Consider the following 14,139-nt stretch of genomic DNA (forward strand, 5'->3'; position numbering starts at 1 on the left):
TGGGGAAATACCTCCAGAAAAGCACAGATTTTTATGGTTTTGGGTGGAAATGTACTGCCAAATTTCAGGTAGGCTGGTGTGGTTGATGAAATTGTTTTCACTGATAACATGTATGATTAGTTTCATTATAGACTCATCTGCAGATTATTTTCTTGATTAATCATTAATAGTTTTGATCCATAAAATATCAGAAAATGATGAAAAATACCCATCAATTTCCCAAAACCTGAGGTCACTTAATCAAATGTTTAAACAGCACAAAACCCAAAGAAAACATGCAAATATTCACATCTGAGAAGCTGCTACCTGAACAATTTTGGTAGTTTTTTCCATTAATTATTAGAATCATATCATACTTGTTTAATAATCCAGAGTGCTGCAGGTTTTGAAAGCATATTGTGGCTTTTTTAACATTGTGACTACTGTTGATTTAATATTGTATCAACAAAAGATATTCAGATTAAGTTTTGCAGGTTGCAAACATAACAAAACAGACTATAACATCATGTAACCATTAAGACCAGCGTAATCTCTACCATGCTGGGTCACAAGCTGATTCCTCCAGCAACTCAAAGATGTACTTATGAAAAAATCCTCATAATCTTGTGCGATGTGATGCAGAAATAACAAGATAACTTTACTGCTATCACCAAAAAACAGCTTCATGCGTCCATGTTGGATATAAATCCTTATTTTAGGAATGAGTCCAAAACAGACCAGGTTTGTTCCCCCCAGATAGGGTTGTTTTGTGATTATCTGTTTAAGCTCATAATCCCTCCATAATCAGGAATAGTCAATGTCCACTCAGAGAGAAATGACATCAACATCTTTCCACTGAAGCAGGCTGTGTTTCTGTACACAAGAGGGCAAACATATTCTGCAAGTGTCTGCAAAATGCTGGGTGTGACTCCTCTGCTGCCTCTCCTTGTGAGCACGGTGGTGTCGGGCGTCAGGTTGTGTCCCAGCCGCTGCATGTGCCACGAATCCTCTGACCTTGTGGACTGCAGGTCTCGTGGATTGGTCCGAGTCCCAGCCGGCGTCCCTCACGGCACCTGGCTGCTGGATCTGAGCGGGAACCAGCTGACCGAGGTATGCAACGGATCCTTCGTAGGGCTGTGGTCACTGAAGATCCTCCTCATGTCCAACAACAGCATCCAGACTGTGCAGTCAAAGGTAACAAATATTTAAGCTGTGTGTTGCATTTTATTGTAGATTTTTCTGCATTTTACACTGTTTTTGACCAGTAGTGGAAGAAATATTCAGATTATTTATGTAATTAAAGGTGAAAATACTCAATTATAAGTAAAAACTACATTCAGAATAGTACTTAAGTGAAAGAACAGAAGTATCATCAGCCAAATATAATAAAATATTAAAAGTAAAACTACTCTATGCAGAAAAATGGCCTTTTATTATTACATATTTTATTATTATGTCATTATTATTACTTCTGCATTCATTTGTGGAGGTGGAACTAATTTTAAATACTTTATACACTGGTAGTTTAATCTATAACAAAGCACCAAATTGTATATTTAAGTAGAAATTCAGTTGATATTTGTGTGTAAAATCTTAACATACGAAGTAACTAAAGCTGTGAAATAAATCCTGTAAAAACAATATTTACCTCTGAAATGTAGAAGAGTAGTAGTACCTCAAAATTGTACTTAAAGGATGGGTTCATAATATATATATAAGTCATTCCTCCTGTTTATACTGAGCGTTAAAAGATCCTCTTCAAATGCTCTTCCAGTGAAAGTGACGGGGGCCAAAATCTGTCATCAGTCCTCGTTTTACACAGAAATGCATTTAAAAGTTTATCTGAAGCTTATAAGAGGCTTCGGCCGTCTGAGTAAGTCAAATAAAGTGGATGTAAGTGGATATTAAGTGGATAAAAGCTTTTTTGGTGGAAAAATCCATTTTTGTTTCCTTGTTGAGTTGCAGTGGAAGGAAAGTAACAAAAAGGGAATTTGTACTAAATAGATTTACTTTGGAAGATATTCTTCTAGATTAGAGTAAATTGGACGGCTAAAGCCTCACATTAGCTTCACATAAACTTTAAAATACTTTTTTACAACAAAATAAGGACTGTGGATTTTGTCCCCCATCGCTTACACTGAAAGCACATCAGGAAGGGATCTCTTAATGGTCAGTGTGAACAGGAGGAATGATTGATTGAGTAACTCTTTCCACTCTTTCTGACATTATTTCTTATCTGCTGGTCATAGTGATGCCTAATTTCTGGTCTACATTTAAATGATTTCACAGTTTCCATCATTGTGTTTAAATAATTTCAGTCTCTGTCATCACTACAATTTCTGGAGAAGCTGGACTTGAGTCATAACCAGCTGCGTTGGCTCCCTCTGGACTTCTCTCAGAGTCTATCCTCCCTCCAGGAGCTCTGGTTGGACCACAACCTGCTGCAGCACCTGGACCCCTCTTCACTGGGTGACTTTGAGAACCTGAAAAAACTGGACCTGAGCTACAACCTCATCCGGACGATGGATGTCGGAGCTTTCAGCAGCCTGTCTCGACTGAGCTTCCTCAGCCTGGAAGGGAACGAGCTGATGACCCTCAGGGACGGCCTGTTGAGCAGGCAGCAAAGCCTGGAGGTGCTGCTGCTCAACCACAACAACATCTCAGCGATCGAAACCATGGCTCTGGCTCCTTTACGGAGTCTGACTCTGCTGGGTCTCCAGGGAAACCAGCTGGAACACATCAGGTTCAAGACCTTCCTGAAGCTCCAGACCACAAGCACCCACCTTCAGATGTCCCTCAACCCCTGGACCTGCGACTGCGAGCTGCAGCGCGTCTTCAGCAAGATCCAGCACGTTCGACATCTGTATGTGGGGGACTATAAAGAAATCATCTGTCATGCTCCTGCTCAGCAGGCCGGGGTCTCCCTGTCCTCAGTGGACAGCCAGCTGTGTATAACTGAGACGGCGTCGGTGCTCGTCATCACCATCACGGTCATGCTCGCTGTGATCGGTGCACTGCTCAAAGCAGAACACAACGAGAAGAACAAACAAACTGTAAGTGATACAGAGTCACAGAGATAAGAAAAATTATTTGTTTTATCCATGATCAGGTGTTTTGGGAATTAGATGCGGTGTGGTACTGGAGGCTGCCACAAAATATGTTTTATTGACTACAGTTCTGTACAGTATTTAGACCCTTTAAAGCTTTTTTTTGTATTTACCTTCATTTCTCCTGGCTTTCTATATCTTTATGGCAATCATTGTAGCTGAAAGGAGGGAAAAGAAAGTAAAAAAGTGCAGAACAACCCTTTAAAATCGTAGCATGAGAGAGAGCATATGATTTATTTATTTATTCAACATTATAGTTTTGTGGCAAGACTAACAAGCTATTTCAGTATCTTTTTGAATCTACATATATATATTTTAAGCAACAGCGTTACAATTATCCACCTGTCTGGCTCCTTAACATGTATTTTGAATGTTTGGAAAAGGCCGTCACTGCACCACAAGATGTCTAAAGTTAAAATAACACGCATCCTACAGCAACTGTATGCTGCTTATTATAGCAAAGCAGAAATGCCTCTTTGGGATGAGCGCCCGCTCAAAAAACATCAGAGGCTGATCTTTATGAACGTGGGTGTGGTGGTTGGTGCAGACTTCAGTCAGTACATCTAGTTGTCTCTTCTAATCACGTCTTCGGGCGTGTGGAGAACTGGTCGCGCTCCAATATCTGATCTTTCTTGTAGCCGCTGACCTTATTAAACTGCATGAGCTTGAACCACACAGTGCATACTAACCTATAACGTTTTCTATTCTGGGCTGTGAGATATTACAACAGTGATGTAATTGGTCACACCATCGTGGTTGTCTCAATATTGGAGAATAACTCAGATTCTCATATATTTGAATGCACCTGTGGTCACTTTATTAATGCAACAGCAGTTAAAAAACAAAGTGCTGTAACAGTTCTCAGCCAGCAAACGCAAATAAAAACTGACCAATTTGATATTAACACTTTGATTTAAGCCTACGCTAAAACATTTTAACAAAAGTGTTTAATGGATTCAGGCCGTCCAACACTCATGCAATGACAGATATTCAAATGTACTAAATGACTAACAGTCATAATTATCTGGACTCAACAGAAAAATCAATGATCAAAGGTGAAGTGTCTCCTTTAGTAGCAAACCTGTAATCATAGCTTGTCTTATTATATTATAACTTGACACAAATCAGACCACGGACCCCCATTTGATAAGATTTCTGCTTTTAGATGTTTTATTACAGAAAGTGTATGAAACCCATGACCAAATATAGTGTATATATATACATATATAGTATATTCATACATTCTATCATTGTGTCACTTATGGATGGAATTATAGTGAAAATAAATTATTCCCCTTTTAGCCAGGGACCCCCTCAGAGACCCCCTGGGGGTCCCCAGACCTCACTGCTCAGACAGACTAACAGTCCATGAAGCATCATTTACATCCAACACCGTCCACTTTACAGAAAGCTGATGTAGTGATGTTGAAATCAACACGACTGCAGTACATTAAACAGTTTGCAGTAATCAGTGAAATAATGAAACTTTAATGATGAAAATATGCAAAAAAAAAAGACTAATCTTTTGTGAAGCATTATATAACTAAATTGATATTTAATAAAAAATGTGAACAATATTTAGATATAAAAGCAGTTCTTATAAAATTGAATGAAAACCACAAGTTAAAAGCAACAAAACAGTGTTTATTACAAAATGGCTTGAACTGGAGAACTCCCATTTCATTAGCAATTGTACCAAATTTGTTGAACTGGTACAAATGGTTAAATTTGATGTTTCCCTTTATTTGTAGGCCTATATGTAAAATATTAAAACCATATACTATAAAACGTTGTCAAACTACTTCAGATTTTGGAGAAAAAGGTATTTTCCCTGTAGATATGATACAGTACCAATACTTCGTGACATTTTTCAGAGCATAACACACAAAAATGTAAACATGAATCCGAATAAATTATTAAAATTGAAAAAAAAAAATGGAAGCTCGTGTTTTTCTTTCTTGCAAAAGGAAAGTCACCAGCTGGTAGGCAAAGACAATCGTCACAGCCTACGTCCGACCGTCTCAGCTTAGCAAGTGTTTGAATCCTGAGAGGTCACCGAGCGACGGCGGCTTCAGCGCAGCCGGGCTGTGACGTTAAGACCGGCGATCTCATCCTGCGCAGACGCCTCGGTCTGTAAAAGTTGTCTGTTGAGCGCCCGAGGGTTCAACCGTCGGTAGCCAGGATCAGCACGGCGCCGAAGATGCCCACGTTATGTCCGATCAGCTTCATCTGGTTCCAGAACTCCACCTTGCGGGTGTGGTGCCAGTAGCCCAGGTTGCCGTCGATGAGCAGGATCGCCAGAGGCAGGACGGTGGCCAGGATCTGCGCGGCCAGACGGATGTAGCAGCCGGAGAGGAAAGCGAGAGCCAGCACCCCGAACAGCACCTCCAGCAGCATCAGGGTGATCTCTCCACCGGCGATGTGGTTCAGGTAGGCCAGCCTGTCCTCTTTGCTGTGCTGGAGCGAGTACACCTAGTGGAGGGGAAGTGGTACTGCGTTCAATTAAAAATGTCACACTGACGACAGACTTTGGTTTGTTTGCTCTTTTTTTTAATCTCTGTTGTGAAGATGATATTGATTATAGGTAAAGGTGTGATTCAGTTAACGTGTTGAATTAAAGTGAATATAAATTATGACTATCTGGTTTGTAAAAATTGATTTAAAGTAGATCTTTTTCATGGATGGATGTCAAGGAGACGCCACTGTGAATCCAAACTAAGAAGGGCTGCAACTGTCAAATATAACACAATAACAGAGATAAGCTGCAAATCTTCACATTTAAGAAGATGGAACCAGAGAATATTTTGAGTTTTTATTTCAAAATAAGACTTAAATGATTAATCAATTGTATTATATTTTCAGGTATTTTATTCTCTATACTTTTAATTGCATTTACTTGTGGTTTTTTATTTTTGTTTTTCCTTTGTAACACTGTTTTAAAAAAGTGCTATTTACAGTACATAGTGTTTATTATATTATCATTATATTAAAAACATAAGTGCTGATTAATTTCTGTTGATGACTAATGGATTAATCGCTGAATTAGTAGTTAAAACCAAAATCGGCTCTTAACATTTTAATATGTGGTCTCTGGCATTTTCTCTTAACAAAGTGCACTTCATGATGATTTGAATAAGAGCCTTCGTCAGTTGATTAAATGTAATCTGCTTTGCATTGCGAGTCAATGAGACCGCTCTGTTCCAGTTTAAACAACCTTATTGGTCTCATTTTGCTGTAAAAAGAAGCAGAATAACCTACTGAACTCTTCAAGTAATCTATAAAACATGACATGGCTCTTACCACACAGATGAGGTAGACTCCCAGGAAAACCTGTCCAGTAGACTGCAGGGACCTGCTGCGGGGTTTCTGTCTGTACACCTCCCCCGCCCCGCTGGCCAGAACCAGAAAGCCTCCGATAATGGCCAGCGCTCTGGAATACATTCGAACCTGCAGGGCAGTAAAGCTCAGGCTGTAACAATCTACTAGACAGTAAATATCTGTTATAATGTCTCTCTATGATAAAACAATACAAGTCAGACTTATCTCAACACTGATCTGGGACACTTTCATATCCTTCTAAAGCTGATACGTATCCGATTTGGGAAAATTTAACCTCTGAATGATCAGAATTCAGCAGGTGAAGGACAGTAGTGCGTAGGACTGCATTTGAAATATTGCTTCATTGCAAAACAAAACCAGACATAAAACAAGTGCTTGTTTATAAGCATATGAACAGAGGTGACTGAATGGGGCCACAGTTCAATGCAGCTGACGGATCTATGCAAAGTAAAATAAACTGTAAAGAAGCCACAGATTAGAGAGAGCCAACCGAGGCTGGATAACAATGAGCTGGACCATATTTTATGTAAAACATGCAGCTGGGGAGCCACTGATGCTGTTTTATGACACTTAACACATAACTCTGGGTGACTTGCTGAGACTGGTATCCGATATTGGCCACATTAAAAATGTTATGAAAAAAATCCTGATGATGTTGATACTTTATTTGCCTAAATTAATAAATTTGTGTTTGTCATTTGTGGACACATTACAATGATTATTATGATTAACTCGTATTAGAGAACTGCAGTTATAATCAAAGGTGAAGCTGCAGGGAGTCTGATGATGAATGATGATGATGCTCCGTGTTTCAGAAACACGCTAATAACTGAACAGCAGTGTTGCTTCATTACAGTGAAACACAGACGGTGACTCACCTTCAGCCAGTCCCCGTAGTACACCTGTTCTCCAACGTACGACGCATAAGTGCTGATGGCCAGCTGTATGGCAGAGGCCATTGCAAACCATCTCCTCTTCACCCCGAAGGACATGAAGCTGGCACACAGCACCGCAGCCCCCATGTCCACATACAGGTACGGTACATGAATGTCTGGCTTCCTGGAGAGAAGGATGAATCAAAAGAGCTTCAAATCAAATTTATGTGTATGTGTGTATGTATATATTATTGTGTGTTGTAGAGAGATGAATAATAAATCTGCTGCAGCGAGATCTTAAATATTGTTTTAATGACAGGATTTTGTCTTGAAATAGTTTTTATCTAATGATAAACTCTATCATAACTGCGGCTCCATTTTTTCTATCTCACAAAAGACACACGAGAAATATTCTTCAGTACCACAGTGAGATAAATACAGCATTTAAAGCCCCAATTGGATCTTTGTCAGGTATAGAGGAATCAAAATACAAAGTTAGTCATAAAAATCTGTTGAAACTGCACTCAACACCTGCACCAGATAGATGAATGTTTGCACAGTGATTGTTCATTAGATGTTTCAACACTAGCCAACTCAAATAACACCAGAAAATATCCTAAAACAGCTGACCAGCAGTTAAAAACTCTGCAGGAGACAATAAATGCTGTTAAAAGATCCCCTTCAAGTGTGTTTTCAATGTAAGTGATGGGGGCAAAAATCGAGTGTGTCCACACTCATTTTGTACAAAAATGTATTTAAAATTTTATCGGAAGCTTATATGGCTACTGACTGAGAGTGAGATGGAAAATAACTCAAATGAGAGTCAGGCAGGTATGACAAAAGCTGTACACATTTTTCTTTAAAGCTTCTATAATTACAGGATAATTCAGAGGGGTGTGGTTGTCTGAGCAAGCCCAGCCCACCGCAAAGTGATTGAAACAATACACACCCAGTGAACATGTGAGAGTAAAACCACGATTAGACTACAGAAATTACAGACTGTTCGCTGTCCGGCTGAAAAATTACAGAGCAGCCAAGACGGAACTTATCTTAATTTAAACAAAGTCCACATGGTTTCAGCCTGGAGAGGGTTGACTTGCTGAAATATAACTCCTATTAGCTAACGTTACACCCTAAAACAGAGAAGATACGAAAGGCGTGTTGTCCAGTTATTATATCTGCACAACTATAAACATCTTTGCAGACGATCTTAAGAATGAATACTGTGTTTTTAAAGGTTTGACGCAAAGTTTAGTCAGGTTGCCGTTAGCTCGTTAGCTACCGTTAGCTACTTTAACGTCCGCTCATTCACTCTTTTTCTTACCTTTTTGAGTCCGCGCGTTCAGCAAACAGCATCAACATACTGAAGCAGTTCCAAAACCCGAACCGAGTCAAAATAAACGCTCCTAACTGGGCGAGAAACCTCAATATCTGTTTCCTACTAGGGGCTGCCATGTTCGCTGCTCTTCGGATCGATTCGCCAAGTGCGCAGGTGCGATGCGGATACTCAATGGAATTCCGGGCAAAGAATACATGCACTTGTCAAAATAATAGCACGTGTATTTTCACCTGCAATGTATTCAATTCAAGCTGTTACTCCTCGGCTCTTATTTTGAAGGGAATTCCTGTTTCGAACACAGAGGCGTCCTCCTATTGGCTGACAGATCCAAATGGCCTGGAAAAGCTCCATACGTCCATGGAAGGGTCATAGCAAGAGAAAAGGACAAGAAGTACAACACTACCATCTACTGGCCTGAAAAAGATTGGCAAAAAATGGCAGAATATCTGTAATGTGAGAGATAGAAAGCAGAGACAGATCCTACCCAAGTACAGGCTCAGTGACCACAAATTAGCAAACAAAAAGGACGACACACAAAAAAAAAATCATGTCAACCAAAAGAAAACAGAATATGTGGTCGCTGTTCGACAGGTGAGGTTGAGACAGAGATGCACTTCCTTTCATTGAATTTAAAACATTAAATGAAATAAGGAACATATACTTTAACAAGTTCTCCTCTGTAATTTCAGATTTCAAAGAGATTAATGACCTCTCAAAATTAAAAAAGAAAATCCTAGGAGAAGGAGACAAGACATATCTTGCTGCCCAATATGTATCAACATGCCACAGCCTGAGGAACAGCTAATGACCTACATTTACACACTCACACACACACACACACACATTGACCTAGGTCACCTTTGGGGACATTACATAGACTTTCATTAATTTCCTGGAGACTTACCCTAACCATTACCCTAACCTTAACCACTGACTCAAAAATCAGCATTTTACCAATTGGGGACATCGCTTTTGTTCCTGATTGGACAAGCTGTCCCCCATGACCTGGTCTTTAGTCTGAAATTTGTCCCTGAAAGTAGCCTATGACAGACAGACACATCATTCACACACACAAATACATAGGGTATACTGTATATATATAATTAATATATATCAATATCAATCTTACGGTTGTTTTAATGTTATTTTGTTTCATTGATTTTCGATGCTTTGGCAACATTGCTGTTGTGAAATTCATGCCAATAAAGCAAATTTGAATTAAAACATCACAGTAGTAGATCATCACAAAAAATGCCTTTATTAGTGATGTGTAAAAATGAAAGGCCCAATTCTGTAAAAAAAAAAAAAAAAAAAAAAAAAGTCTGATTTGATAAGATAAATTGTGTGTAATACTTGGTAAGAATTACCCAAATATTTCTGCCAAGTTCAGCAACTTTAATCAAACAAGCACATAAAACAGTTTAATATTTTAACTAAAATAGTTAAATATAGGAGTTAGGGCTGTGATTAAGCATTATTTTATAATATTGTTAAATGTTTTTGTGATTCATTGATTAGTTGTTTAGTCTGTAAGAAAATAGAAAGGACTGACTATAACATGAGCCATGATTTTAGAGATAGCCTAGAGTCCAAAGTACCCCAGTGTAACCCCACTTGCTGTAAGACCTTTTTTTACTAGCCACCAAAAAAGCCTGTTAAATTTTCTTTTTCCATATTTTCTAATTTAACTGTTACAAAACATTTTCAGCAAATTTTATCTCCATTCACGATTGCCTTCTCCTTCTGGTGGTGAAATACAACATCTTGTTCTTTAATTCATGTTTTTTCCCCTAAAAAGTCAAATTTAAAAAGAATATATGATTGTAACAGTCCCACTAATAAGTATAAGTATTAATTAATCAGTCATAATAATTATTTTAATTTTACAATCAATTGATGTAATTTTATAATTACTGTCAGTGTTACTTTAGAATGCAAACTCCTCAGGTTGTTAACCAAACTTTTCTGAACCAAAGGACCAACCAAGGACATGACTGAGTCCTCAATGGCAGCGACACCCCTGCTCACAAGTTCCCAGAGTTCATGGAGACACAGTGCTTGTTTTCCAGTCCAAAGTCCAAAACCCAAAGATATTCAATTTACAGTGATATAATACACAGATAACAATTAAATACTAACATTTGAGAGACTGGAATCAGAGAATGGTTGGTATTTTTGCTTGAAAAAATCATTTAAACAATTAATTAAAATATTTAGTACATTTTCTATCAATCGACTACTCAGTTAATCATTTCAGCAATAATGTTAAATAATCAAAAAGTCTAAAGAAACATTAAAAAGCCTGCACACTTATCTTTGTCAGTAAGGCCATTTCCTAAAAATGATTGCAGTTTAGTGCAATAGCTAGTCGTAGAAATGAAAGTTGTTCAAATTACACAACAAAAGCAGGAATGAAGAAGAGGAGGAAGCTTTCCATCAGGTGTTCAGTGACCCACCAGGCATTCATAATGTTCAGGAGCATACCAACGCTGCTGTTAATCCACAGTGACGTTTCTCAGGTTAATCTTTAGTAGATGAGACTAACCCAGATCCTGAAAATGGCTTATAAGGTGAGTCCTGCTGAAGGTTTAGTTAAGGATCAGTAGCTTGTCATGTCTCAGATGAAAAGTCAGTTGGAGGTGATTAGCACAGAGTGGTGAAACTAGTTTCACAGGACATGAATATTGTATAAAACTTTATAAAGTTTGAACAGATAAACCACCTCAGTTACACTGAAATTCTGGATATATTCAACATAGCATCTTGATCATTTTGTCAGGCCATTTTCTTAAAAAAAACACCTCAGAATGCATACAAATACACACCATCCTTCACTTATCTATATCAATTTATGCCTTGCAGGGTCACACTAAACAGATTGCCAATCTATCAATAATAACAATAATAATAATAATCTTTATTTATGGCACTTTTCACAGCCCATGTTACAAAGTGCTTCACACTGGGCACCAAATTAAAACAGCAAAATCATAAAACATTCAATTTTATGATACAACAGATAAAACTGATTCCACTGATGTAAAATAAAAGGCAATTTAAAAGAAATAAAAGACAGTTCAAAGAAAAAAGTAAAAGCTCAAGTGAGATCAGGAGAGGCTGTGTGATAAAAAGTATTGGGCTCACACATACAGTATATAAACAAGAGGAGAACATACAAACTCCTTCCTTGTTGCTTTTATGATGCAATATTGCTGAGGAAGCGTATACAGTATGCAGTTTGAATAATTTATTCACAAAAACATCGGCTGTAGCCTGCTGTGTGTCCACAGAGAGTTAATTAGAATGACGTTGGTAGAGCACCTGATTGGATAGATGGCGAGATTAAAGTTTATAATCAAATCAGTGATGAAGACTTGAACTCCTTTCTTTTGGCACAAAGCCTAGTGCTCAATGAACCCTACTACCACATATGTAAATCTTTATTATATTCTTTTTCACTGAATTAACACATTAAAGCCCAAAGTACCAGTGTAAAAATGTTAATATATGGGTTAGATGAAGTTACACATTTTATAATACATGTGTTTTGGTTTCTGTGCCACAGTTCGCAGTAAGAGTTTAATATCCTTCATCAACACTTCTATCGGTTCTATTTCAGTGTCTCACTTTCACATCTATGTTGTCTGCAGATCTGTAAGGATCCGTGTTCTCAACCCTTCCTCCTTCCTGTTCAGGGGTTATGGCTCCTGATTGTTTAATCTCATCACGGGGGATTGGTGACATCAGGTCCAATCCTGTGCCGACCTCCCCCAAAAGCCAGGAGCAGGGATCAGCTGGGGATGAAGAGCAGTGGGACAGCACAGATCAGTCAGTGTGAGGAAGTGACCGGACTAGAAGAAGACGTACAGTTGATGAGCTCTTAGGAGCCAACACATTTCTTTGTTTGTTGGGGATCCCACCATTCAACAGGTAAGAGATTAATGCTTCATACATTTATCTTCGCTGGATTTACATTTATTTTTGGGTAAAAGGTATTTTTGAAATTGAAAGATCTGAAGAAAAATAGGAGTATGAAAATAGGAGCACTTTGAGAGTACACTTTTAGGCATTTGTTGTGACATTTGAATGTATTTTGAAACAAGCATCTCAATCTGTTCTTACAGCCAGGATGGCTCGGGATATGTCAGATAAGGAAATCCTGAAAATGGAACTTGATCAATTGAAGAAGGAAGTAAGCACAGCTAGGACACCGGTAAGTAAATAATGTCTCTTTTTTTAAAATTGAATTTCATATTTCCTTGCCATTAATTGTGAAAAATCACTACTCTACTATAAGCTTCTACTGGAAGCTTCTTCCATTTAAAACAATGTGAAAAAAAATATTTGGAGTGAATTTATAGCATGCAAGTTTTTATCTTTATGCCTCTGACAAACAACACGATTAATGTTGTAAAACTCACAATTGTTTTCATCTTTCCTCTGAACAACAGGTGGGTGCAAACTGTGCAGAAACTATTTCTTTTGTGGAGGAAAGGGCACCAAATGATCCGCTGATTAAGGGCGTTCCAGATGACAAGAACCCCTACAAGGGAGACAAGGGAGGCTGTATAGTAACATAGCACATGGACATCCAGGGAAAAGTCACGTTATTTTTTATGAGATCTGGTTATTCCTGTAGAATTCATGTGGATAAACATGTACAATAGTAAGAAAACTAAAAGCTGTAACGGTATACCCCACCAGGAGAAAGACCCTTCTCCATCACTGGATTACTGTATGTACCTGTTGATATAACAATGTTTATTTGTCAATTTGTAATTAAATGCAAATAGCTGTACAAAGCTTTGACCTTGCATGACTTTTGTGATTCTTGATATACATTAGCATATACAGCACTCTTATTGCACTCATCTCATGTTATCTTATTGGTTAATATTAAATATGGTTGACTTACGTATTGTTTGGTTCCAAAATCTCTGACAAATCAACATGACGTTTACGTGTGTGACTGTGTGTTAGTGTAGAAAGCAGGGCAAAGTCACAGGAGCTGTGCACCAACTGCTTAGTCTAATTCATAATAGGATTTCTTTGCTGCAGCACGGTCGTTCACACAGGCCTGTTGACACAGAGCTGCTTCCTGTATCAAAGTCTTTAAGCTTATTCCCGCGGCCTCATCCCGGCTTCCATTTCAAGCTCTCCATCCAATTAGTGTCATTTTCAATTCGGCAACAACTAATTGGCTGCATTTGCAACACAACTATCAGTATGAATGTATGTTTTGTAAGTGCAGTTTGTAAAAATGTGCTGCACTAAACCTTTTTCAGTCCAGTGAATTTAGGCAACTTTGCACATCTTAATCTGTGCAAGAAAATAGTGACCTACTTATGTTTACTTATCATCTAAAGGGACTTAGTGATATATGAATATTTCACTTTAAAGTTAAAGCTTGGCTTGACGAAGAGGCCAAAACAAATTGTGCACCCCTAAAGTTTGAGGTCCCTGATTATCTTCTTATAAAATTATTGATAAGACTATGAAT

General features: G+C 38.2%; 3 protein-coding genes across 3 annotated transcripts; 2 read left to right on the top strand and 1 right to left on the bottom strand.

The window, feature by feature from the left end:
- Positions 1 to 722: 722 nt before the first annotated feature.
- On the top strand, positions 723 to 4,901 carry LOC121887501 (reticulon-4 receptor). Its single transcript, XM_042398298.1, has 2 exons — positions 723 to 1,173; positions 2,298 to 4,901. Exons 1-2 carry the CDS (start codon positions 895 to 897, stop codon positions 3,057 to 3,059), a joined length of 1,041 nt encoding a protein of 346 aa, XP_042254232.1. The 5' UTR covers positions 723 to 894; the 3' UTR covers positions 3,060 to 4,901.
- Positions 4,710 to 8,809, bottom strand: tmem101 (transmembrane protein 101). The gene is made up of 4 exons (XM_042398300.1): positions 8,625 to 8,809; positions 7,304 to 7,484; positions 6,387 to 6,533; positions 4,710 to 5,558 (listed from the first exon to the last, which is right to left on the bottom strand). Exons 1-4 carry the CDS (start codon positions 8,753 to 8,755, stop codon positions 5,250 to 5,252), a joined length of 768 nt encoding a protein of 255 aa, XP_042254234.1. The 5' UTR covers positions 8,756 to 8,809; the 3' UTR covers positions 4,710 to 5,249.
- A 64-nt stretch (positions 8,810 to 8,873) lies between these two features.
- On the top strand, positions 8,874 to 13,391 carry gngt2b (guanine nucleotide binding protein (G protein), gamma transducing activity polypeptide 2b). Its single transcript, XM_042398301.1, has 4 exons — positions 8,874 to 9,230; positions 12,335 to 12,569; positions 12,764 to 12,852; positions 13,091 to 13,391. The coding sequence occupies exons 3-4, from the start codon at positions 12,769 to 12,771 to the stop codon at positions 13,217 to 13,219; spliced, it is 213 nt and encodes a 70-aa protein (XP_042254235.1). The 5' UTR covers positions 8,874 to 9,230; positions 12,335 to 12,569; positions 12,764 to 12,768; the 3' UTR covers positions 13,220 to 13,391.
- The last annotated feature ends 748 nt before the right edge of the window (positions 13,392 to 14,139 follow it).

Source organism: Thunnus maccoyii, chromosome 20 (genome assembly GCF_910596095.1).
Source record: "Thunnus maccoyii chromosome 20, fThuMac1.1, whole genome shotgun sequence".
NCBI classification, from domain to species: Eukaryota; Metazoa; Chordata; class Actinopteri; order Scombriformes; family Scombridae; genus Thunnus; species Thunnus maccoyii.